Here is a 25,331-nt window from a genome sequence, read left to right as displayed (position 1 = left end):
GCAACCTATTGCATATGCATCGCGCTCAATGACAGACGCGGAGACGCAATATGCTCAAATAGAAAAGGAACTGCTCAGCATCACATATGCCTGTGAAAGATTTCACCAGTTTGTGGCAGGACAAGCAATCAGTGTAGAGACTGACCATAAGCCCTTGATTTCATTGTTCCAAAAGCCACTGAATAGCTGTCCGCTTAGAATACAAAGAATGATGATCAGGCTGCAACGCTATACACTGAAAGTTGCGTACACACCGGGTAAGCTGATGTATACAGCAGACACGTTGTCCAGAGCTGTTGACCCAAGTGAGCCCGCAAACACCACAATGGATGAAAAAGTGAATGCCTATGTGGACATGATCACAAGTGCACTGCCCATAGCAGATGCAAAAATTGAGCTCATAAAGACTGAGACAAACAAAGATGAAACAATGAGACGACTGAGAAAAAGCATGTTGGATGGATGGCCCAACATGAAGCAAGACTACTCACCTGATATAGCAGAGTACTGGAACTGCAGGACGGAACTATCAGTGGTCGAAGACATCATCTACAAAGGAAGTAAAATAGTTATCCCAAAGAGTCTGAGAAGAGAGATGCTAAAAAAGATCCATGGAGGACATCTGGGAATCGAAAAGTGTAAGAAAAGAGCACGAGAGGTGATGTACTGGCCACGAATCAACCAAGATGTGACAAATGAGGTGTCAAACTGCACAATATGCCTGAAATATCGAGCAAGCAATCCGGTAGAACCACTAAAGCCACACCCAGCACCAGACAGACCTTACCAGAAGGTAGGCGCTGACCTATTCGTATGTCAAGGGAAGGACTATCTTGTCGTCACAGACTATTACTCCCTGTATCCAGAGGTTTGTAGACTGTACACCACCACTGCAGAAGCTGTGATAAGAAGTATGAAAGCCATATTCTCCAGACATGGCGTGGCAAGCGAGGTCTTCACAGACAACGGACCCCAGTTTAACAATGCAAATTTCCGACACTTTGCCAAAGAGTGGGACTTTGTCCACACAACGTCAAGTCCTCACTATCCACAGTCCAATGGACTAGTGGAAAAATCGGTCCAGACAGTGAAAAGACTGATGTACAAGGCAAAAGACAGTGGAACTGACTTCTACCAAAGCATGCTTGTATACCGCACAACGCCGCTCAAGTGTGGTATGTCACCAGCCCAACTCCTGATGGGACGTCGGCTAAGGTCAAACCTACCCATCCCGGAGAACCTCCTGAAAACAAAAGAGGCGGAGAAAGTGAGGAAGTTCAAAGAGCAACAGAAAGAAAAGCAAAAGTACTACTATGACAGAGGAACACAAAACCTACCTGAACTCCACACTGGTGACCAAGTAAGGTTGAAAGACAAAACAAACACATGGACTCAGAAGGGAACTGTCCTGAGTGAAGTTCAACCAAGATCATACACCATTCAGACAGATGAGGGTGCTGTTCTGAGAAGAAATCGTCGAGATCTTCTCATGGGACCAGCCACAGCAGGTCAAGAGACTGATACTGGTGAACAACCTGATCACACAGCTGAGAACCAATCATCTGAGGCAACAACTCAGATTCAAGGACAATCAATCAGAAAATCCTCAAGACACGTGAAGCCTCCTGAGAGACTCATTGAGCAAATTTAAGGACTATTGTTAAAGAAGGAAGTAATGTTATCTTATTCTTTCTTCAAGTTCTAGTGTATTGACATATTTCATGTGAACACACAAAGCAAGGGTAAAAAACCTTGATCATGATAATGATAATGTAAGTTCATTAAATGTTGTTAGTTAAAAGTAAAATACTTTTGTTTTAAGAAAGGGAGATGTAATGATATCAGCAAATAGTGATGATATTTGTCTGTGTTTGATTACTTATGCCTTACAGCATATTTGTCTGTGTTTTTGATTACTTGTGCCTGACCAGCAGAGGTCATGTGAGAGACAAGCAGTCCAGAGGAGTTTTACTTTCAGTTTCATTCTAGATGCATCACAGCATAGTGTGTTCTGTAAAAAGCTGTAGAAAGTCTTGAACAAGACTTTAGATTAAACAACATTCTCTTTCAGAAAGGAGTCTTTATTGAACCCAAAAAGAAATCAAAACAATATTGATTTCCATTGGATTAGACTTCATGGAATTATATAATTTATTGTCAAAACCATTTTGAGTCTCATTGTTTTTGTATCTATTTAATATGACAGGTATAATATTATTTTACTTTATTCAGGACCTACCAAGAAATAATTTTTAAAATTCCTATTGAGAAGGTAGCATGCTATAGAAAATTTATTGCAATGCTGCTGTAAAATCAGTGCCATGGTGCCAATGTTCTGGTAGAATTAATTGTTCAATTCTGGAAATATGTCATATTTCACATATCAATCAAGTACCACATGAATACCAGGATTGTGCAGTAAAAAACATTTAATCTGAATACTACTGTTAGAATCAGTTAGGTTCTCAAAGACTGGATGGAGAAGAAGTTTTCCAATGGGGAGGGGGAGATAATTAGGGTAAAATCTGGTTCTGCCTTTAAATTCCAGTAAGGGGCAGGGTGAGTGGCGGAGGAGGGGTGGGTGGTGGGGGGGAGGGGCGGTGGCAAGAGCAAATCTTCTGCCTGCACCCCTCCACCCCATGTCAAAGGGGCATATCTGGCAGGAGTTACTGAGCTACCCCAGGAAGTTCACCCAGTATATCCTGGGCAGGCCACAGCTGAGAACTGGTGTGAGACCCACTGAGGTCCCTGGAAAGGCACCAAACTCTCAGTAATCAAAGGTAACTGATTCTGGAGGGGATTGATTATAATTTTTTTTTAAATGGTTCCATTGCTTCTATTGAGAGCCAAAGATGAAAAATACTCATCTCTTTGTTGGGCCCACCCTGGGCCTTCTCTCCTGTCCTGAGAGCTGTATAGCGCTGCTCTAATCTTCTGGGCCAATGTTGTAGAGGCCGCTGAGGGGGCAGGCTGGCGGGCACAGGCCTGAGCATTAGGCCGATCTGTGGGGCAGGCTAGTGGGCACAGGCCTGAATATTAGGCTGATCTGTGGGGCAGGCTAGCGGGCACAGGCCTGAGCATTAGGCCGATCTGTGGGGCAGGCTGGCGGGCACAGGCCTGAGCATTAGGCTGATCTGTGGGGCAGGCTGGCGAGTGCAGGCCTGAGCATTAGGCTGATCTGTGGGGCAGGCTGGCGAGTGCAGGCCTGAGCATTAGGCCGATCTGTGGGGCAGGCTGGTGAGTGCAGGCCTGAGCATTAGACCGATCTGTGGGGCAGGCTAGCGGGCACAGACCTGAGTAGCAGGCCGCGTTTTCGGAATGGGAGTCTGGGTGTGAGGACCAGACTCAGGCCCTGCAGTCGTGGGGCAGGGGCTTCAAGGCGCCGGCTGAAGTTTTGGCCTGTTTGTGCTGCATGTGTTTGGGGAGAAGGTCAGGAGATCGGAGCATAGAGAGGAAAGGGGGATTGAAGTGGGGAGGGGAGAGGACAGGGGATCGGGGGGGTGGGGGGAGAGGAGAGGACAGGAGAGAGGGGGAGCAAAGAGTGAGGAGGGTGGGAGAGAGAGGAGCTCAGAGACACGGCAGAGAGCAGCTCGGAGGTGGGGGAGAGAGGAGCTTGGAGATGGGGGAGAGAGGAGCTCAGCGGTGGGGGAGAGAGGAGCTCGGAGGTGGGGAAGAGCGGAGCTTGGAGGTGGGGGAGAGAGGAGCTTGGAGCTAGGGGAGAGAGGTGCTTAGAGGAGGAAGCTCGCGGGGGAGGTCAGGAACTATGGCGGGGGAGGAGAAGGTCAGAGACTCGGGGAGAGAAGGTCAGGAGCTTGGGGGGGGTGAAGTTCAAGAACGGGGAGAGTAGGTCAGGAACTCAGGATGGAGAAGGTCAGGACTTCGGGGTGGAGAAGGTCAGGAGCTCGGGGGTCAGAAGGTTGGATACACATACGGACCCCACACACACGGACCCTCCACTCATAGAGCCCACACATATGAACCCCACAAACATGGACTCTACACATGCACCCACACACCCGCACACCACACACACGGACCCCACACACACGAACCCCACACACTCAGCCCCTTCATTCGGAAGTAAGGAATTTTTATCACTTCCAGAAAGAAAAAAAAGATAAACTCCAAAGAATTAACTAATCCACTCATTAGAGTATAAAGCCTTTTATTGTACCAGCCAAAGACAACTATAATTACAATTGCACTATATTATTAACAGAGGATCTTCACAAAGCTAACTATACTTCCACATTCTGTAGTCTGGCAAGACTGGATCAAATTACACATTGCAAGGTTGTCTACAGCAGGCAGGATCAAATTACACATTCCAGGCAAACTGTTGGGTGTGTCTGGTGTTGCAAATAGATGCAGTTGGAATTTGGGGATTTGCGTCTTCGTGTCTGGGAGTTCCGTTCTGCTGCAACTTCAATGACCCTTTATTCTTTACTACCCTACCATCATAATCTGGTTAGCTTTTAATTTCTTTCCTCATTTTATTTCATAATCCTAACACAGAACAGAAAATTTTACACATTGAACAACCTGAGGTGCTCAGTGGGCATTTATATTGATTTGTTTGGGTATACATGATGGTTCAATTCCATCATGCAGTTTAAAACAGGAATAACCAAGGTCCTGTGGGAAATCAAACTTCACTATTACCCTGTGCCTTTGGGAATAAAACAAATACTGTATAGATTATAGTATCAGTCACCAACCTATCAGTTTTGATAAATGGAAAGCTAGAGACTATTATTGGAAAAATAATTTCAATAAATTAAATATATAAATATATCACAGAATCACAGAAACCCCACAGTGCAGATAGAGGCCATTTCGGCCCATCGAGCCTGCACCGACACATATCCCACCCGATCCCCGTAACCCCTACACCAACACATATCCCACCCTATCCCCGTAACCCCACGTATTTAATCCCCCTAACACTAAGGGTCAATTTATCATAGCCAATCAACCTAACCCGCATATCTTTGGACTGTGGGAGGAAACCGGAGAAACCTACGCAAACACGGACAGTCACCCGAGGCCGGATTCGAACCCGGGTCCCTGGCGCTGACAACAGTGCTAACCACTATGCCACTGTGCTGCCCCTATATTATATATATATAATTGCAATTTAGAGATAATAAAGATGATATAGAAATTTTAAAAATCAGGTTGACAATATTCAGCTATTTCTGGTAATTATGTTTTTAATTGGCTGCATGGTACTTTGTGAAGAAACAGTAAGATGTACTCAATGGCCTTTTCTCAACACGGAAGCATGAGATTTTCTCCCATGACAAGGCCAATAGGATGAGATCATTGAGTTTCTGTGAAATGGTCAGTATTACATTTTTCAATAGTAAGACTAATTTGATAAGGAATCCTGATCAGTAAGACAGAGATTGGCACATGCATTTTATTTATTGTACCTACTTGCAGAACAATAATATAAAATCTTATTTGAAAAATCCCAAACGCATTTCCACAAAGACCATCCACTGACAGTAAATGAATAGAGTAATTAACCCTTATTGCATCAGCAGCTGAAACCTTTATTTATGGCCACTCAAATGAGCAAATGTAAATTATTTTGGAACCATAACAGATGTGTAGCAGTGTGAAAAAAACAACTGGATGAAGACTACTAACAAGGTAATGTTTTTGCTTGCGCAGATGCAGCCATTTTTTGCCTAAAATATATTTTCTGAAATATACTTTTATTTTATATTTTCAGCTTATAGTATCAAGGAATAAAATATAATGATCAGCTATACAAATAATGGCAGAGGTTATCACCTCTGTTCATTTAAAATTGCCTTGTTCATCTGTATCTGGCTGTGTGTGACATACGTGTCTATAATGAGGATTGATAAAAGTGGTTGAGTAAGAGAAAGACTTGGGTGTGATACTTGACCAAACTTTGAAAACCTTGTTCTATTGTGCAGGAACAATTGCCAGTCAGATAGAACACTGGGGCTGTAAGCAGATCCGTAGATCAAGGGAGCATAATTACATTATATTGGTGTCCATTAGGTTAAGAGATCTTCTTCCCCTTCACTTTCCTCTGACCCCCCTTCTCCCAATCTCACCCCCTGCGCGTTTTCACTATCCCCTCTGACCTTCCCCTCTCAGACCCCAAACGATCAGTCCTCAGCAAAGGCCTGAGCTTCATCCCCTTATGCCCCCACCTCAATGAACTTCGAGCTCGGCACGATGTTGAGCTCTTTTTCCGCCGCCTTCATCTCCGTGCCCACTTCTTTGGCCAGGAGTCTTCCCCTCGCACGGCTGACCCTTTCTCCCGCATTCAGAATTCTCGTTCTACCTGGACCCCTCCCTCTGGTCTCTTACCCTCTCTAGATCTTTTCATTGCTAACTGCCGCCGTGACATCGGCCGTCTCCATTTCTCTGCTCTCCTCAGTCACTCCAACCTACCTCCCTCTGAACTTGCAGTACTCCATTCTCTCAGATCCAACCCCGACATTGTCATTAAACCTGTTGACAAGGGTGGTGCTGTTGTTGTTTGGCACATCGACCTCTACCTAGCGGAAGCTGAACGCCAACTTTCCGACACCACCTCCTATCTCCACCTGGACCATGACCCCACTACTGAACATCAAACCACCGTTTCCAAGACTGTCACTGACCTCATCTCCTCTGGAGATCTTCTCCCCACGGCCACCAACCTCATAGTTCCCCAACCCCGCACAGCCCGCTTCTACCTCCTTCCCAAGATTCACAAACAGGACTGCCCTGGTAGACCCATTGTTTCAGCCTGTTCTTGCTCCACGGAACTTATCTCTTCCTATCTCGACTCTATCTTTTCTCCCCTTGTCCAGTCTCTTCCCACCTACACCTGTGACTCTTCTGACGCCCTCCGCCACTTTAACAGTTTCCAGTTTCCTGGCCCCAACCGGCTCCTTTTCACCATGGACGTACAATCCCTCTACACCTCCATCCCCCACCAGGATGGCCCGAGGGCGCTCCGCTTCTTCCTTGAACAGAGGCCCAACCAGTCCCCATCCACCACGACCCTCCTCCGCCTGGCTGAGCTTGTTCTCACATTGAACAACTTCTCCTTTGACTCCACTCATTTCCTCCAAATTAAAGGTGTTGCTATGGGTACCCGCATGGGTCCTAGCTATGCCTGCCTTTTCGTGGGATATGTGGAACACTCTTTGTTCTAGTCCTACTCGGGTCCCCTCCCTCACCTCTTTTTCAGGTACATTGATGACTGTATTGGTGCCGCTTCCTGCTCTCGCCCTGAACTAGACAATTTCATTCACTTTGCCTCCAATTTCCACCCTTCCCTCACCTTCACATGGTCCATCTCCGACTCTTCTCTTCCCTTCCTCGACTTCTCCGTCTCCATCTCTGGGGATAGGTTATTGACCAACATTCACTACAAGCCCACTGACTCCCACAGCTACCTGGACTACACTTCCTCCCACCCCGCCTCCTGTAAGGACTCTATTCCATTCTCCCAGTTTCTCCGTCTCCGCCGCATCTGCTCCGACGATGCCACCTTCCACACCAATGCTTCCGACATGTCTTCCTTTTTCCTCAACCGAGGATTCCCCTCTACCATGGTTGACACAGCCCTCGACCGCGTCCATTCTATCTCCCACACTTCTGCCCTCACCCCTGCCCCTCCCTCCCGGAACCACGATAGGGTTCCCCTTGTCCTCACCTTTCACCCCACCAGCCTCCACATTCAACGGATCATCCTCCGCAATTTTCATCACCTCCAACGTGATCCCACCACCAAACGCATCTTCCCCTCCCCTCCCCTTTCAGCATTCCATAGGGACCGCTCCCTCCAAGACACCCTAGTCCACTCCTCTATCACCCCCAGCACCCCTTCCCCTTCGCCTGGCACCTTCCCGTGCAAGCGCAGGAGATGCAACACCTGCCCATATACCTCCCCCCTTCCCACTCTTCAGGGCCCCAAACACCCCTTCCAGGTGAAACAGTGATTTACTTGTACTTCTTGCAATCTAGTATACTGTATTCGCTGCTCACGATGTGGTCTCCTCTACATTGGGGAGACCAAATGCCGATTGGGTGACCGCTTTCCGGAACACCTCCGTTCAGTCCGTAAGGGTGACCCCGAGCTTCCGGTTGCCTGTCATTTCAATTTACCGTTCCTTTCCCACTCAGACCTCACCGTCTGCGGCCTCTTGCATTGTTCCACAGAAGCTCAGCGTAAACTCGAGGAACAGCACCTCATCTTCCGATTAGGCACTTTACAGCCTTCCGGGCTCAATATCGAGTTCAACAATTTCAGATCATAACCTCGGCCCCTATTATATTTTTATATTTTTTATCCACACTTTTAGTTTGTGCCTTTTCCCTTTTTTTTATCTCTCTCCCACATGGCAGCTGTCTTTCACTCTGCCGGCGCATTTCACACTTCATTTAGAGCCATTGTTTGTTTCTTTACCTGTCCTATTACTATCTCGTCTCACCTTGAATATCTCTTAATGTCTCTTCTTTCATCCCCTCCCCTATTTCCCAGCCCTCAAACTGCCTTTTAATCGGTTTCATTTCCTGCCCTTTTTTTCTCAGTTCTGTAGAAGGGTTTCGACCCGAAACGTTGACTCTGTTTCTCTCTCCACGGATGTTGCCTGGCCTGCTGAGTTTTTCCAGCGTTTTCTGTTGTTATTTCGGATTTCCAGCATCCACGGTGTTTTGCTATCGGTTAAGAGGTCTGCCTGATGTGTACACTGACATGAATCTTGTCATTCATGTGGAAATGACTTATGAAATAATACTGGGCGGCCTGCTGGTGGCGCTGTCCAGGGAGAGTATAAATACTCGGGCATGGGCCCAGCTTGCTCAGGGCATTCTTTAACAGGAACGAGTGAAGGACACAACTAGACTTCCATGTTGTAAAACAGTTGATTAAAGCTTTGTTTAATGCTTAGACCAAGTGCCTATTAGTTTTCTTACATCATACACTATTCCACATTACAACAATGGCACGGGACATTCATTAATGAGTTCCGCATTAATGAATGGCAGTGGCAGTGGAGTGCTTAGTTCCACAAAGGATTTTTAAAATGTTTATGATACTGCTTAGTGCTTGTTGCTATGCAAACTAAAAAAAAAATGTGGAAGTAAACAGGGAGCATGAGATTTATCCTGTGAATGGTGCATATGTATCAGATCCTATCAAGATTATATGTATCAAACCCTACGAATAGAAGATGTGGAAGCAATATTAGCACTCTAAAATGGTTTGATCCAGTTTGACGACTGTATTTATGAAAAGACATAGAGCTATTGGAAAGAGTTTAATGAAGGGCAGAAAGGAATGCTCCATGTTTTAGATCTGATGTACAAAAAAGGGCTTGATTTTCCTTGTTAGGAAAAAATAAAACTGCTGAAAGTATTTAAAATCATAAAATGAATGAATCAATAAAGTAAATGCATAAAAACTCTATGCAACATGAGGGAAAGAAAATGATTGTAAGCTGAGAAGACATGAAACCAAATATAGTTTAAGGAATAACTTTTTCATATGAGTGGTTTAAATAGTTTGTTTTTATCTTGTTCCATCTTGAAGTAGTTTATTTACAGGGATCAAATTCTTGGAATTCTCTAAACATCCCTTGAGCGGGCTTATACCAATTTATTTCAGCCTGAAGGCTGCCTGCCTGCATCAGAAGAAGGCAGTCAGCAGCAAGATACGTCCGGGGGTGGGGAGGTGGGGATTGTAGGGTCTTATGGCTCTGGAGGATAGGGAGCCTGGGGCAGCAAAGGTCTGGACTTTTTTTTGTGGGGCCTGAAGGAGCACTGTTGCTCCTTCGGGCCCCACTAAGGAACATTTTTTAACTTACCGAGTGGGCCTCATTGGCTGCCTGACAGGTTTACTCAGGAGCTGGTTAAAATTCCATTGGGGTCCCATGTACATCAGGAGATTCCGAGTTACATTGATCAATGAGGCTGTTGCCGGAGTCAGGCAGGAGCCTTATCTGCCACCGAACCAGTGGTGTTAAAATTGCAGATTGGCGGGAACAGAGCAGGAAATGGAGTTGCTCAATTTTAACCGCTCCCCCACTCCATTCCCGCTGATCAGGGAGTGTTAAAATCGCACCTTAAGTGTGGCTAATAGCAGAGCAAACATTTTCTTGAATTCAGTCCTTGGAGCAAATTGAAGATTTGCTTCAGTACACATAGTAATGGTATTTTCTCTTATCACACTGGCCATGCTGCTAGAGACCGGAGTGGGGGGGGAAATTTGGTATAGCCCATTTTGGGGCACTAACCTCACCGGGGCGCTAATTGTAGTGCCCAGAAAAAGTTAGCGCCCCACCTCGTAAATTCAGTAGTATTGCTGCAAGAAGGAGGTGGAGCGCTACTGGAAGCGCTGCACCTCCTTCTTGGGGCGCTACTACTCAATATCGTGGCGCTACATGCAGCAGCGCCACACGTGGCGGCACGTAGCGCCGCGTCATTGCAGGCCTCCTCCCCTGATTAAAGGGGAGGGGCCTAATGCTGCGCGCGCCAGGGCCCTATCGAACCACCGGGGAACGGGGTGCTGTGGAAACAGCCTGGCGCTCAAGAGGAGTGCTGGGCTGACCGATCGCGGCCAGCACCCCGCATACAAATGTGAAAGGGGGCAGGGGCTGGCAGTCGGTTAAAAATAAAAATGGCCGCTCGACACCTGCCCATTAAATTGTGCCGCCACCCGCTACCGCTGCTGCAAAACCGCCCCCCTGATCCTGTCGCACATATCGCCTGCCGATAGGTCAGGGGGCGCAAGGGAAGTTTGGGGCCGGGGCGCAAATGGGGTGTTGCACATGGCGATGATGTCATCATCGCCGGCGCAGCATAGCGGGGTGCTACCGGCTCCCGCCGCCACCAACCTTCCGCTGAATGTCACGGGAGGCGTTAGCGGTGCCGCGCCCGGGCGCTCGGACATTTGCGCCCCAAGAGGCGCAAAGCAACCCAATTTCTAGCCCCTGGTGTTATGACAAACAGAGGGAGTAGTCCAATTGAGAGAGACGAATCATCTACCTTAGTGCTAGAATCCCTTAACTTTTCATTTCAATAATTGACCAAAGTAAATGTGAGGCTTTGATACAGCAGACCCCTATTACAACACAACAGCCTCAAATAAATTAAAATATATATTCTTAGTGGATTATTGAGTTCTCTGAGGACAGGAGTTTTAAATATTTGGTGGAAAGAGACGTTTTATTTATTTTTCAATTGTTTTTCCTTTTGAAGGTGGTAACTCATGGGCTGGTATTCACTGCTATGATCCCGCACACTGCATGTAAATAGTAGAGGGGAGTGGGGGGCAGGGCTTGGGACCCCAGAGGATTTCCTTCCTTTCTGCCCCACTTGCAGTTGCTTTCTGGAGCAGACCGGGAGAAAGTCGTAGGCCTGGGGATGTGTCAATAATGACTTTGAGGTCCCTCCATAGAGGCAGAGGGCTTTGTAGCAGCCTCCTGTCCTTCCACGCTTGGTTGCAACCCTTTCCCCCTAAAAGCCCTTCAAAGAGCCAGCATAGGCACGATGGGCTGAGTGGCTTCCTTCTGTGCTGTATGATTCTATAATTAGCCTTCATTGGGACAGCTGGTGTGATCTTCAGGACAATTCTGCCCAATTAAAGTTCCTGCTGCAGCACTGTCGATATTTTGTGAATCCCGCTGGGAGCCCACCCTGCATCTCTAGTGAGTTCCAACCAAGGGAAATGAGTTGAGGTTGGAGTGGATTTGGAGGGACAAGTGGAAGTCCAGCCAGAAGAAGATAATCCCTCCCATGGTTTCATGGATGCTACCATCATTCTAGTAGTCTGCCCAAGTGGCATTCTTCGTAGCCGAGAAATTGCTGGCAACATAAGGAATTACACTGGATGGACATTGAGCATTACGTGCTAGCAACTTTGGGAGTCTGACATTTACCACAATGTCTGTTCAGAAATGGCTATTGAGCTTGCTGTAATATAGAACTTGTATCATTCTTTAGTCTTGTCGAGCTCATTACTTCCAGGATAATCGCACATCTCTAACTATAAAAAGTAGGTGTTGCAGGTGAGGCAGAATCTTACATATCAGGATTATAAAGAAAACTGCAGCAGTTTCACATAGTTTGTGCAGACGAAAAGTTCACAACAATGGGGATTGCTATGAATATTCTCCTTTCACTTGAATTAGCAGATGAGGACGAGCAGGAGCAAAGAAGGGCTAACAGAGATGTCAAATGGGGCCAAAGGGTTATGCCTACATTAATAGCCTACATACCAGGTTATAAGGTCTACAGGAAATGGTAGAGGGGGAGGAGTAGCCATAGTGATTAGAGATGAAATTACTTCAATGATAAGAGAGGATTTAAAGAGAGGTAAGCAGGCATTGGAGACCTTATGGGTTGAATTAAGAAATAGGAAAGGATTTAAGACTGTAGCGGGAGTTGTGTATAGGCCCCCTGGTAGCAGCTGTGAAGAGCTAGATTGTATAAATGCAGAGATTACACAAGCATGTAACAAAGGCAGAGTGGTGTTAATGGGGTATTTTAACTTTTATATAGATTGGGATAAGCAGACTAACACATGTCAGAAAGGTAATGAATTTCTTGAGTGTGTTCGAGATAGTTTTCTGCAACAATATGTCCCAGAATCAACAAGGGGGCATGCCATATTAGATCTAGTAATGAGTAGTGATCCAGATTTAGTTAATAGCCAAATGGTGCATGGACATTTATCTAATAGCGATCATAAAATGATCGAGTTCAACGTTGAAAGGGAGAAATGCGAAACAGCTACTGAGATTGGGTAAGGCTGACTTCAGTGCAATGAAACAGAGACTGTCCACAGTAAACTGGGGAAATCTATTAATGGGTAAAATGACCGAAGATCAGTGGGAGGTGTTCAAAAAGAATTTAAGGTGATACAGAACCAGTTTATACCCCTAAGGGTCAAGTACTCTACTTTCCAAAAAAGCCATAGATGACTAAAGAGGTAAGAGGCAACATAAAACTAAAAGAAAAAACATACAAAAATGCAAAAAATGGCACAGATCCTGGCAAATGGGAAATATATAAAGAACAGCAAAGGATGACAACACAGACAGTAAGAGCTACAAAAAGGGAGTATGAAAAGAAACTTGCAAGGGATATCAAAATCAACACAAATTTTTAAAATAATTATATTAGGAAAAATTGGGTGGTTAGGAGCAATGTTGGCCCCTAGAAAACTGACAACGGTGATATTGTCAATGATAATAAGGAAATGGCAGACATGTTGAATAATTACTTTATGTCAGTATTTACAGTAGAGGAAGATGATAACATGCCTGAAATCCCAAGGAAAATAATACTGATTCAGGGACAGGGACTCAACAAAATTAATGTAAGCAAAATAACAGTAATGAAGAAAATAATGACACTAAAGAGTAACAAATTCTCAGGACCAGATGGTTTCCATCCCAGGGTTTTAAAGGAAGTAAGTGGACACATTGCAGATGCCCTAACTATAATCTTCCAAAGTTCTCTCAATTCAGGAGCCATTCCTTTAGATTGGAAAATTGTGCATGTTACTCCGCTTTTTAAGAATGGTGAGAGAGGGAAACCAAGGAATTATAGACCAGTTAGCCTAACATCTGTTGTCGGGAAATTACTAGCGTCTATAATTAAGGATAGTGTTACTGAACATCTTGAAAATGTTCAGCTGATCAGAGAGAGCCCAGCATGGATTTGTGAAAGGTAGATCATGCCTGACGAACCTGATTGATTTTTTTTGAAGAGGTGACTAAAGTAGTGGACAGGGGAATGTCTATGGATGTTATTTATATGGATTTCCAGAAGGCATGTGATAAAGTTCCTTGTAAGAGACTGTTGACTAAGGTTGAAGCTCATGGAATTGAAGGCAAATTATTGACCTGGTTAGGAAATTGGCTGAGCAGTAGGAGGCAGAGAGTAGGGATAAGGGGCAGGTACTCTAATTGGCAGGATGTGACTAGTGGTGTCCCACAGGGATCTGCGTTGGGGCCTCAACTATTCACAGTATTTATTAACGACTTAGATGATGGGATAGAAAGCCACATATCCAAATTTACTGATGACACAAAGATAGGCAGCACTATAGGCAGTGTAGATGAAAGCATAAAAGAGATATTAATAGATTAAGTTAATGGGCAAAACTGTGGCAAATGGATTTCAATGCTGGCAAATACGAGGTCATCCACTTTGGACCTAAATGGATAGAACAGGGTATTTTCTAAATGGTCAAAAGCTAAAAACAGTGGCGGTCCAAAGAGACTTGGGGGTCCAGGTACATAGAGACATAGAGTCATAATGGCACAGAAGGAGGCCATTCAGCCCATCGAGTTTGTGCTGGTTCTCTGTAGAGCAATCCAGTCAGTCCCATTCCCCCGCTCTATCCCCGTAGCCCTGCAAGTTTATTTCCCTCAAGTGCCTATCCAGTCTCCCCTAGATGATTAAAATGCCACGACCAGCTACAGAAAATAATCAAAAAGGCTAATGGAATGCTTGCCTTTATATCTAGAGGATTAGAATACAAGGGGGTAGAAGTTATGCTGCAGCTATACTAAACCTTGATAGACCACACCTGGAGTATTGAGAGCAGTTCTGGGCACCACACCTTAGGAAGATTATATTGGCCTTGGAGGGAGTGCTGCGTAGATTTACCAGGGTTAAATTAGGAGGAGAGATTACACAAACTGGGGTTGTATTCCCTGGAATTTAGAATGTTAAAGGGTGATTTGATCAAAGTTTTCAAGATATTAAGGGGAACAGATAGGGTAGATAGAGAGAAACTATTTCTGCTGGTTGGGGAGTTTAGGACTAGAGGGCATAGTCTAAAAATTAGAGCCAAACCTTTCAGGAGTGAATTGGCTAGGATGGATTGGGGAACGTTACTTAATGGGTTGATGGTGGATAGGCAATAGCAAACATTTAAAGATTGCATGGATGAACTACAGAATTTGTTCAACCCTGTTTGGCATAAAAATAAAACAAAAGAGGTGACTCAACCGGGACTAACAAGGAAAATTAGGGATAGCATAAGATCCAAGGAGAGGATGTATAAATTGGCCAGAAAAAGCAGCAAACCTGAGGATTGGGAGCAGTTTAGGATTCAGCAAAGGAGGACAAAGGGATTAATTAAGAGGGGGAAAATAGAATGAGAGTAAGTTTTCAGGGAACATAAAAACTCACTGTAAAAGCTTCTATAGATATGTGAAGAGAAAAAGATTAGTGAAGTCAAGCATAGGTCCCTTGCAGTTAGAATCAGGGGAATTTATAATGGGGAACAAAGAAATGGCCGACCAATTAAATACATACTTTGGTTCTGTCTTCACAAAGGAGGACACAAATAACCTTCCAGCGATGTCGGGGAACATAGGGTCTAATGAGAGGGAGGAATTGAATTAAATCAGTATTTGTAGGGAAATGGTGTTAGGGAAATTGACGGCATTGAAGGCTGATAAATCGCCAGGGCCTGATAATCTACATCCTAGGGTACTTAAGGAAGTGGCCCTAGAAATAGTAGATGCATTGCTGGTCATTTTCCAAAATTCTATAGACTCTGGAATAGTTCCCATGGATTGGAGGGTAGCTAATGTAACCCCACTATTTAAAAAAGGTGGTAGAGAGAAAACGGGGAATTATAGACCTGTAAGCCCGACATTAGTAGTGGGGAAAATGCTAGAGTCCATTATAAAAGATGTAATAGCAGAGCACTTGGAAAACAGTGAGAGGATCGGACAAAGTCAACATGGATTTACAAAAGGTAAATCATGCTTGACTAATCTACTGGAATTTTTTGAGGATGTAGCTGGTAGAATAGATAAGGGCGAACCAGTGGATGTGGTGTATTTGGACTTTCAGAAGACTTTCGATAAGGTCCCGCATAAGAGATTGGCGTGCAAAGTTAAGGCACATGGGATAGGGGTAAGGTACTAAATTGGATAGAGAACTGGTTGGCAGACAGGAAACAAAGAGTTGGAATAAACGGGTCTTTTTCCGAGTGGCAGGCAGTGACTAGTGGGTACCGCAGGGATCCGTTCTAGGACCCCAGCTATTCACAATATATATTACTGATCTAGACGACGGAACTAGATGTAATATCTCCAGGTTTGCAAACGACACAAAGCTGGGTGGGCGTGTGTGCTGTGAGGAGGATGCAGAGAAACTCCAGTATGATTTGGACAGGTTGGGTGATTGGGCAGATGCATGGCAGATGCAGTATAATGTGGATAAATGTGAGGTTATCCACTTTGGTGGCAAAACAGGAAGACAGATTATTATCTGAACAGCAATAGATTGGGAAAAGGGGAAGTGCAACGAGACCTGGGTGTCCTTGTGCACCAGTCGCTGAAGGTAAGCATGCAGGTGCAGCAGGCGGTTAAGAAGGCAAATGGTATGTTGGCCTTCATAGCGAGAGGATTCAAGTACAGGAGCAAGGATGTCTTGCTGCAGTTGTACAGGGCCTTGGTGAGACCACACCTTGAGTATTGTGTGCAGTTTTGGTAGCCTTATCTGAGGAAGGATGTTCTTGCCATGGAGGGAATGCAGCGAAGATTCACTAGACTGATACCTGGGATGGCAAGAATGACGTATGAAGAGAGATTGGGTCGATTAGGCTTATATTCATTAGAGTTTATAAGAATGAGAGGGGATCGCATTGAAACGTATAAAATTCTAACAGGACTATACAGACTAGATGCAGGAAGGCTGTTCCCGATGGCAGGGGAGTCCAGAACCAGGGGTCACTGACTAAGGATAAGGGGTAAGCCATTTAGGACTGAGATGAGGAGGAATTTCTTCATCCAGAGAGTGGTGAACCTGTGGAATTCTCTACCACAGAAGGCAGTTGAGGGCAAGTTATTAAATATATTCAAGAAGGAGTTAGATATATTTCGTAAGGCTAAAGAGATATGGGGAGAAAGCAGGGACAGGGTACTGAATTTGGATGATCAGCCATGATGTCATTAAATGGCAGAACAGGCTCGAGGGGCCGAATGGCCTACTCCTGCTCCTATCTTCTATGTTTCTATGTTTTCTATGAAATTAGGACACACTTCTACACACAAAGGGTGGTAGAAGTTTGGAATTCTCTTCTGCAAACAGCAGTTGATGCAAGATCAATTGTTAATTTTAAATCGGAGATTGATAGATTTTTGTTAACCAAAGGTATTAAGGGATACAGACCAAAGGTGGGTTTATGGAGTTAGGTTGCTGATCAGCCATGATCTCATTAAATGGGGGAACAGGCTCCTATGTTCCGATGTTCCGAATAAGGGTTCTACTTCGCCAATGAACGGCAGATCTTTGACCACCAGTACTGCATTATTTTGAGTCAATCATCTGTGCTAGGCTTATGAAGGTGAAGAGTGACTGAAAGAATGGCTCCTCAGACACCAAGGCTACCCTCTGCAGCAGTCTCCAATGATACCCTTATGGAAGCCATAGATAGAAGCAAAGTGCAGATACACTAAGGCCAATGCAACCACTAGGATGATTATTGAGTTTATCACTTGCATCTCAAAGCAGCGTTTCACATTCCTGGCTGGATTTGGGATAGCCTAACAGTACTGGCCTCCCCCACTGTCTCCAAGATCATTGTTGCAAGCTGCATAACTTCGGTATGCAAAGATACCTAACCATGGAAGAGGACAAGGCCTAACTGAAATCAAAGCCATGCAAGAAGTAAACACTGACCACTAGGCATTAGCTCCTGAAATATCAGTCCAGTCAGGAAGAGTGTTGCTCCAGGTGCTTACTCAAGATATATTTAGCTAAGTGCTTGAGCTAGCCCTTTAGTTATCAGCCTTGGCTAAGTTAGCATTCTTGCCTCTGACTCAGAAGGTCGTGGGTTGAAGCTTCCCCCCAAGACTTGAGCACATAATCTAGGCTGACACTTCAGTGCAGTAGTGGGGGAGTGCTGCACTGTCAGATGTGTTGCTTTTCTGAGGAGATGTTAAACCGAGGCCCTGTCTGCCCTTTCAGGCGGGTGTAAAAGATCCCATGGCACTATTTCAAAGAAGAGCATGAGAGTTCTCCCTGGTGTCCTGGCCAATATTTATCCCTCAACTGACGTCACTAAATCAGATTATCTTGGTCATTTATCTATTGCTGTTTGTGGGACCTTGCTGTGCATTTCCTACAATACAGGGTGTCCTGCAGTCGTGAAAGGTGCTATATAAATGCAAGTTCTTTTCATTCTTTAAAGAAACCTCCTGTCTACATGTTCACAATGAAGTGGCCCTTATTGTGTGCAATCACAAAATATATGGACAAAGTTCAAATTCAGTGCAACCAATTTATTACCCTACTCTGTATGATGTGTCAGGGATGCTACCCCCTTTTCCCATGTTGTTGGCATATTCAGTGTGACCCAATCCCTAACCCATGACTTCTAAGTACTTCCCCTCTACAAGAACTACATGTGTTGTCTGGCTGCAGGATTTCAGTGACAGCTGGTTGTCATTCAGGCAGGCCCGTACCGTCATGTGCTAGTTCATGAAATAGTCCTGTAACTGATTCAGTAACGTCTGCTGGTCCCCTGGTTGGCCTGCTTTCTGGCACATCTGCTGTCATATCCACAAGGATACTGTTCGGCTGGTTGTGGCATCACCCTGAGATACAGCAGTTTCACCTGTGCCTGCTCCAGCTATGAATATGTTGCTGGGCACTCCCTCTACCAGTCCACAAATCTGTCTAGGAATAAATCTCTGGGCAACAACAAGGCCTGTGACTTCCTGCTTCAAAGTTCTCTCAGTCCAATCTGAACCTGAACAAGAGAGCCTTTTGTGGATTGGAGTCCAAGGCCAGTTTAGTAGCAGCCTGGTTATCTGTGAGAGATGGTGCCACTGGATTTAGGACCTGTGCTACTGAGGGTTGTGCAGCAGATGCCCTTGGAGTTGTCACGCTATCCTTGTTAGACTGAACTGCAGACAGCCATTCATCTATGACCGCACAAAGCTACCTAGTGGACTTCTGCACACTCCTGGCCCAGCCTTGTATTTTGAACAGACTCAAATGACTGTTGAAGATTATCCTGCTCCTTTTATAAGCTTACACTGTGAGCTCAGAATTCCAAGTCTCTTCAGCCGTGGTGTGAATTGTGATGGTTCACCGGGAGCAAGTGCCTGCTCCTCATCTGCCAGCACCACTTGCTGCTTCTCAATCATGAACAGTGACTCACTTGCAAGCTTACTTACTTACCCTTTGCATGCGGCTTATTGCTACTTATATCCTTTGAATGCCATTTATGGCATTATTTCCCCAGCACTTATTGTTTGCATAGTGCTCAATGTACTATTTTCCAACACTTACTCTTTAAATGGGCATTTACTGCACAACTTCTCAGTGCTTACATTTTGCACAGCAGTAACTAGTATTTTTTCAAGCTACAAATTTCAAATGGCCACTAGCACAGATCAAATCCACTGCTTCTGCTTAAACATTATTTTATGTTCAATTAATCATGGTGACCAGTATTGGGGCAATTATATAACATGTACTCCAAAGTGCAAAGCTTTTTACAATGGGCAGGATTTTCATTGAGTCGTGGAGGCGGGATTGGAGGCGTGTGGGGGGTTAAAATCTTGAAATCGGGGAGCATGAACCCATCCCGCCCCCAACCCGCCTCCATGCCAGTTTCAAAGGAGGCGGGTACCCGACCCGCACTGGGACCTGCCTCCCCGAGACAGGAAGGGGATTAGTACCAATTAACTGCCTGTTAACAGGTAGTTAACAGGCAGTTTTTAGCCTAATCCCTATTTTCATTCTTGAAGTGTGGGATTCCCGACAACTCCAAACCACGCCAAGTTAGCAAGGCGGGCCATCGGGTTGAAGGGCTTGGAGGGGTTGAGATGTCCAGTGTTCAGGTGAGTGATGGGTGCATGAATGCAGAGGTAAGTGTGTTTGGTGTGTTTATAGTGTTTAAAGAAGTTTTACTTACCTTTACAGCCTTCCTTCCTTCAGGTCTCGGGAGTCCCTCATCTCACCAGCACAGAAAGCAGAACGGCCGTAATCTATCAAAAATTGCAGCATTCAGCTTTCTGTTCCGGAGAGATCTCTAAATCATCCTGAGAGGAAGGAATTAACTTATAGTACAGATTGTCAGTGTTTGACAGCTTCAAACGGCTGTGAAATGCTGATATTTCATCTGTCAAAAGGTCTTGACAGATGAAATGTCAATCTGTGACGACACCTGTTGCCGGGTGGCCCTTAATTGGCCTGCTGAGCCCGCCCAGCGGGCTCAGCAAGGTCAATCAAGTCAAAATCACGTGGGTTGGCTACAACTCAATGGAGGCGGGACTACAACCCCGAAAGTTGTAGTCCCGCCTCCTCAATGAAAATCCAGCCCAATGAGTCTGCGGTGGGAATTAAAATAACTTAGTGTCATGATCAAATTTATATCTAGAATCTGTATACTTAAACTCCACCTACAGCATGAAATATATTTGTAGATGCTTCACTAAATTGGGGGGTTAGTCCAGCTTGGTTTTTTTCGGTTTACTCTCATTTTCTTTCTCCTTTTCTGAAGGTGGTGACTCATGCTGTGGAATGGTTAGATGGGTTCTGGCAGCCTTCCAGTATCTCACTCAGGTGACCATTCTTCACATGTGACTCTATACATAGAGTGTTGGCAGGCTATTCTTTCATTTGGGGACATTACAGTGAAGCCCAATACTATCCTCACCTGACACTCACACACAAACTTTCCAGCAGGGTCAACAAGTAATTATCAGGAGTGGGAAATCTGGCTAGTTATATTTTCCCTCCCCAAGTCTCAGGGAATTGAGATTAATGTAATAACACCACTAAGACCAGCTAACTCTGCACGGATCAGTGACTGAACCTGGGAATGTCCTGGTCAGTACCACACCAAGCAATGCATTTACCCACTGAGCCAACACAAGAACTCAGTCCAGCTTGTTTTTATTGCGGACTGAAAAGATTCACTGAAAAGTTACCTTTCTGTTTGTGCATTAATTTGTAATTGTGACAAATAGCTCACATATTAAATGCATAATTGGTAGAAAAACTTACCTCAATATATACCTCAATTATAAACTTATAAAATTCTAACAGGACTAGACAGACTAGATGCAGGAAGGATGTTCCTGATGGTCGGGGAGTCCAGAACCAGGGGTCACAGTCTAAGGATAAGGGGTAAGCCATTTAGGACAGAGATGAGGAGGAATTTCTTCACCCAGAGAGTGGTGAACCTGTGGAATTCTCTACCACAGAAGGCAGTAGAGGCTAATTCATTAAATATATTCAAGAAGGAGTTGGATATATTTCTTAAGGCTAAAGGGATCAAGGGATATGGGGAGAAAGCAGGGACAGGGTACTGAATTTGGATGATCAGCCATGATCGCATTGAATGGCGGAGCAGGCTTGAGGGGCCGAATGGCCTACTCCTGCTCCTATCTTCTATGTTTCTATATGTAATGCTAACTAAAAGTCTGAAATTTATTGAGAGTTTGTCATAATTTCTAACAGTTCTAAAATAAAGAAACATCTGAGGGTCAGCAATGCTGCTGGAAGTGCAGTGGGATGGGACTTCCAGCCCCATGTCTGCTGTACCCCTACTTCTGCCAGAATCTGATCCTTCATCATGCACACGTACTTTGCACTGGGTGCAGTGGATGTGGAATTGGCAGGATTTTTGACAGATGATGCTCTCCTGCCAATCCTGCCTCTTCTGATGACATTTGATGGAACTTCCTAATGTTCAAAAAAAAGGGGTGGGGATCTGGCAGAACCAACCAAGTCTTGTCCCAAATTGTTTTAATTCTGCAGAAAATAGTTCACCAACAGCAGCTACAGAGCATCATTGTTGTGACGTTGCATTGTAGCAGTGATGGAGTTGACACACATGCACTTGTGTTGGTGATCCAGTTGTCTAAGGCAGGAGTTTACTTTTGACATGTAGCAAAACAGAAGTGACTGAGGTCATTGCAAAGAGCTGCAATGCTGTAGAATTAACAAAGGAAAAATGCTTGCAGATTAACTGAGAAATAGCTTGCAGATAGGCAGCACCGAACTATGCCTCTACTTGTGGTCTGAACTACCCCAGCTTATATATTAAATGCAAATTTTGTTTTGAAGACTATTGAAAACATTTACTGTGTTGATGACAAATTAAAAAATCTGGTTGAACAAAAGCAACTGCTACAAAATAGAGGCTGTACTCTATTGAATAGACTGTATGTGGGCAGTCACAGAAAACAGCAGATAAATAGAAAATTGTGAGATCCAACAAGATATTTAGTGCACACAGGTGGCTGAAGAAAGAGGAAAATAATGAGGTTATTCGTTTTAACAGTTCACCATTCTGTGGTATTGGATAATACAGTATTATTTATTTTCTCTTATCCGCGCACTGCTTACCCTCTGGTACTGCTCTTTAAAGACTATTCTCGTGCAAGCCTTGACAGTAAATATCAGTGGGCCATTCGACCACTGGAGACATTATAGCTGAGTTCAATCCTCTCCTCATCCCAGAGCCACACACACTGTTAAGTCTGTGTGTTATATTGAGAATTACTACACAGACCACAAGAGTAAACTTTAACAGGTCTTTACTGGTTGAAGGTCAGGGCGGAACTGCCCAATAAATCATTACACAGCACTTATATACCGGTGTGGTCACCGTCGGTATTACAGTATACAGCAGCCAAGATAAAGTAGTGCAACTCTTAAAATAGTTCTCTTAAAGGTGGAACGGTTACTAAATAGTTCTCTTAAAGGTGGAACGGTTACATACACTACACATACATTCTCTCAGCAGGGATTGCTGAATAGTGTTCAAGAGTGGGAAGCCTGGCTCAGTGACCCTTCCCTAACCCAGGGTCACTGAGGCCATTTGTAGCACCTTACCACGAGCTGAGATGAGCTACTTCAGCACAGATTGGGGATTAAACCGAGCACCTACCTGGTCAGCAACTCACTGGTTAAACTTATGACCTATTGAGCAGCAATGAATTTTTACTTTTAATTTATCTCCCTATTCCTTTCTGACTGCTATTTCTGCTGCCAACCTTCCTGATACATGGCCGTCCTGTTAATGAAGCTTTTACTTTGCCAAACCAAAAAAGGTGATAATTATACAGTGATAATAACAGTATGGTGTAGTATTCCTCAGAAAAGTATGTAGCTGGACTGATTTTCAGCACAATCATTATTAAATAAGTCAATCATTTTTTAAAGTAATAACTTGTACAATTCTGTGGAAACCTGGATTATGTTGTTTATTAGGAGGGCATTGCAAATACTTCCTTTTCAAAAAGTGTCACCATAAAAAAAGCAGAAAATATTAGAAAATATTAGAACTGTGCCAGCAGAAAAAATATAAAAATGACCATACTTCTGCTTACCATCTTCTGATGAGCTTTAGTGATATGATGTTCCATGATAACAGTGTATCCAACCACACAGTGAAAACTGTGAGTGATGAATCAAAATTGGATCAATAAACCATTACTGAATAGATCAATAGAGGAGAGTCCTTGCTTCCACTTCGTTGATTTGGATGAATTAGAAAGGAGGATAAGAAAAGAATAACACATTATAGCAGAACTGTTACAGTGACTGCAAGAGGAGCTTAATATTTCTGTTGAATTCTATGGGAAGCAATACATGGGGTGCTTATAGTTATCAAAACATATGCACCTGTTATCACACATGAAGGCCGTGATTTTCTCAATCGATGCGGCTTGGGAGCAGGTCAGGTGGCTTTCGGGTTCCAGTCCCACTCCCAACTACATCCGGCCCACAGACGTGATTTTACGTCAGTTGGCCTTGTTAAGCCCGCCCTGTGGGCTTGCCGGCCAATTAAGACAAAGCCGATCAAATGTCGTCATTTGATGACGCGTCATCTGCTGGTTTTCTTAAAGGGACCATGCACAATATTTGTTTGACAGCTGATTGCTCAGTGTTTGACAGCATTGAGGTGCTGCAAACACTGACAATCACTGTACAAAGGTGAGCTCTTGCACCCAGGCTCTCCAGTGACTCCCTCCTTAGGCTAGAACAGATGGCAGCTGCATGTGAGGTTACAGAAGCGATCTGTCACTGGTGAGAGAGGTTCTCCCAATTTGAGGTGGTACTACACATACAATTCAAAACTTGTTAACTACAGAAAAGTGTAATGCATTAAAAATGATTTCCCCAACATTTTCTTACCTCTGAAACTCACCAGTGCACCATTGGATCCTTCAATCCACTTCTGCAGCTGTCATCAATGCAGAAACATTACAGCAGACTCACAACATGCCACACTTACCTAGCGCACTGTCCGGATGTCGGGAAGCCTGAAGTAGAAGTGTCAAAATTGAAAAACAGGCAGTTAAGTGGCAAGAATCCTCTTCCCTTAGCTAGGTGTTGGGTCCATGCGTAAATCGGGGACCCGACACTTGGGAAGATTGATTGGAGGCGGGTTGACAGCGGGTTTCCTGCCCGCTGTCAATCTTTGCGATTTTGCCGGATGTCCCGCCTCCAAACCCGCCCCCTGAATGCTGGCAAAATTCCAGCCGAAGTGTGTGCAAGTCTCTATATGCTTGTTAGAATTGCATGCTACTGGAGCGTGAATTTTGGGTTAGCCAATAATTAGTTGGCTGTCCAGTTTTTAGACAGGTATGTGCATGAAAATTTTGCTTAAAATGTGGCACCAAGCAGGAACATAAAATGCAAGACGCATTTATATACAGGTAGTGCCTTTCACAACCTTAGGACATCCCAAAGTGTTTTACAGCCAATTAAGTATTTTTTGAAGTGTATTCACTGTTGTAATGTAGGAAACAAAGTAGCCAATTAGAGCACAGCGAGGTCCCACAAACAATGTGATAATGACCAGATAATCTGTTTTTAGATGTTGGTTAAGGGATAAATATTGACCAGGACTTTGAGGAGAACTCCTCTGCTCTTCTACAAATAGTGCCATGAGATCTTTTACATTCACCTGAGAGGCCTCGGACAGTGTAGCACTCCCTCAGTGCCTAGATTTTGTGCTTAAGTCCCTGGAGTGGGATTATGAAAGAAACCATGCATTCTAGGGTGATCACTGGCCAGCATAGGCAGACTGTCTGACCCCACCAAATCCTGTTTGCAAGGACTCTTGCATGTGTCTGGCAGCGACCATAAGGTACTGGCTTCACAAGATCTGGGTCAGCAGAGAGCCAGATGGAGAGCAGTGTCATTTGCAGCTAGGAGACCTGTAGCTACCACACAGAATATGCCTGGCATAGCCAGTGACAGTACTGGACAGTGGTGGCCTCCAATCTAACTCAATCTCCTTGCAGGCATGCTGCAATGCTGACCTATGGGGATGGTACCATTGAGTTGCA

General features: G+C 44.6%; 1 protein-coding gene across 5 annotated transcripts in view; it reads left to right on the top strand.

Annotated features, from left to right (window-relative positions):
• Positions 1–25,331, top strand: part of nsg2 (neuronal vesicle trafficking associated 2) — a 117,478-nt gene that overhangs the window by 52,484 nt on the left and 39,663 nt on the right. For 3 of the 5 annotated variants that reach the window (XM_085995375.1, XM_085995374.1, XM_085995378.1), the window contains exon 4: positions 20,525–20,586. The exons of the other annotated variants lie outside the window; for them this stretch is intronic. In XM_085995375.1, coding sequence (XP_085851501.1) covers positions 20,525–20,586 — 62 coding nt within the window. The remainder of the gene's footprint in view (positions 1–20,524; positions 20,587–25,331) is intronic. 5 annotated transcript variants of the gene reach the window in all.

The sequence above is a fragment of the Somniosus microcephalus genome, chromosome 8 (genome assembly GCF_052327205.1).
Source record: "Somniosus microcephalus isolate GS21.2 chromosome 8, FLI_Smic_1.0, whole genome shotgun sequence".
NCBI classification, from domain to species: Eukaryota; Metazoa; Chordata; class Chondrichthyes; order Squaliformes; family Somniosidae; genus Somniosus; species Somniosus microcephalus.
The sequence above is the reverse complement of the archived record's forward strand: the minus strand, read 5'-3'. Positions and strand labels throughout refer to the sequence as shown.